The sequence below is a fragment of the Hipposideros armiger genome, unplaced genomic scaffold, assembly GCF_001890085.2.
Source record: "Hipposideros armiger isolate ML-2016 unplaced genomic scaffold, ASM189008v1 scaffold_1170, whole genome shotgun sequence".
NCBI lineage: Eukaryota > Metazoa > Chordata > Mammalia > Chiroptera > Hipposideridae > Hipposideros > Hipposideros armiger.
Window position 1 is genome coordinate 295,640 of NW_017732520.1, and position 933 is coordinate 296,572.

At 34.7% G+C, this 933-nt stretch overlaps 1 protein-coding gene across 1 annotated transcript in view; it reads left to right on the forward strand.

The window, feature by feature from the left end:
* Positions 1 to 933, forward strand: part of MUC19 (mucin 19, oligomeric) — a 49,174-nt gene that overhangs the window by 20,250 nt on the left and 27,991 nt on the right. Inside the window, exon 10 of the mRNA XM_019632758.1 lies at positions 685 to 834. Within this exon, the coding sequence (XP_019488303.1) occupies positions 685 to 834 (150 nt within the window). The remainder of the gene's footprint in view (positions 1 to 684; positions 835 to 933) is intronic.

Genomic DNA, 933 nt, shown 5'->3' on the forward strand with positions numbered 1-933 from the left:
GTTTTGATCTGTAGAAGAATAAATGAAAATATTACAAATGTAAATCTTTTCAAAATCATGTTTAAATACAAGCTACATTATAACTTGTCTTTCTACCAACAGATTATGTGGCCATATCTTTCTCTGGGGTTTTTCCTAGGATAGAAATCTGCTCTTACGTACTGTCATTGATGTGAACCAAAACAATTATAGACAAGGCTACAATTACTAATTTAAACCTTTTAAGCTTTTGCAATATACCTTTACTTGAGAAGGTGACTTATTTACACATAGGTAAAGTATGTAACGCATGAGTCAAAAGGGTCCAGATAAGAAAGGCACATAGCCCTTAACATGATTCAAGACTCCACATTGGAACTGTAAAAATGTGTAGTCACAAACTTCCTACTTGGAAGCATGCTGTCTACTACCTTCTCAAAGAAGGTCAAGTTACAACAACCAACAGGAAAAATACAACACTCATGGCAAATGGAGTTTCAGTGCTCTTGGAATTTGGCTAAAAGGGGGTATTAATCTAAAGTGTTATTAAATTTTACATCTATGTATAAAAACTAATCAAGGGGTGCTCTTAGGTAGCTTCTATAGTTTTCATCTGAACAAAGAACTGAATACGAAGTAAGGATACGAATCCAAAGAGTTGAGTAGGTAAGGAGATGTTGAACTTTGTTCTGTGCTCTTGTACAGGACTCTGTGGTTCCTATAACAACAGAGCAGAGGATGATTTCATGTCAAGTCAGAATATATTGGAGAAGACGTCTCAGACATTTGCTGATTCTTGGGAAATGATGTCTTGTCCTAAAGGAAAACCCTCCTCATGCATCAGTATAGAAAAAGGTAATGTTGATTAAATGCCAAACTCTGTAATTAAATATTTGTTGTTAGGGATTATGTACTTATTCTTGCAATAATATGAGACTAGCACATAACCCTGAT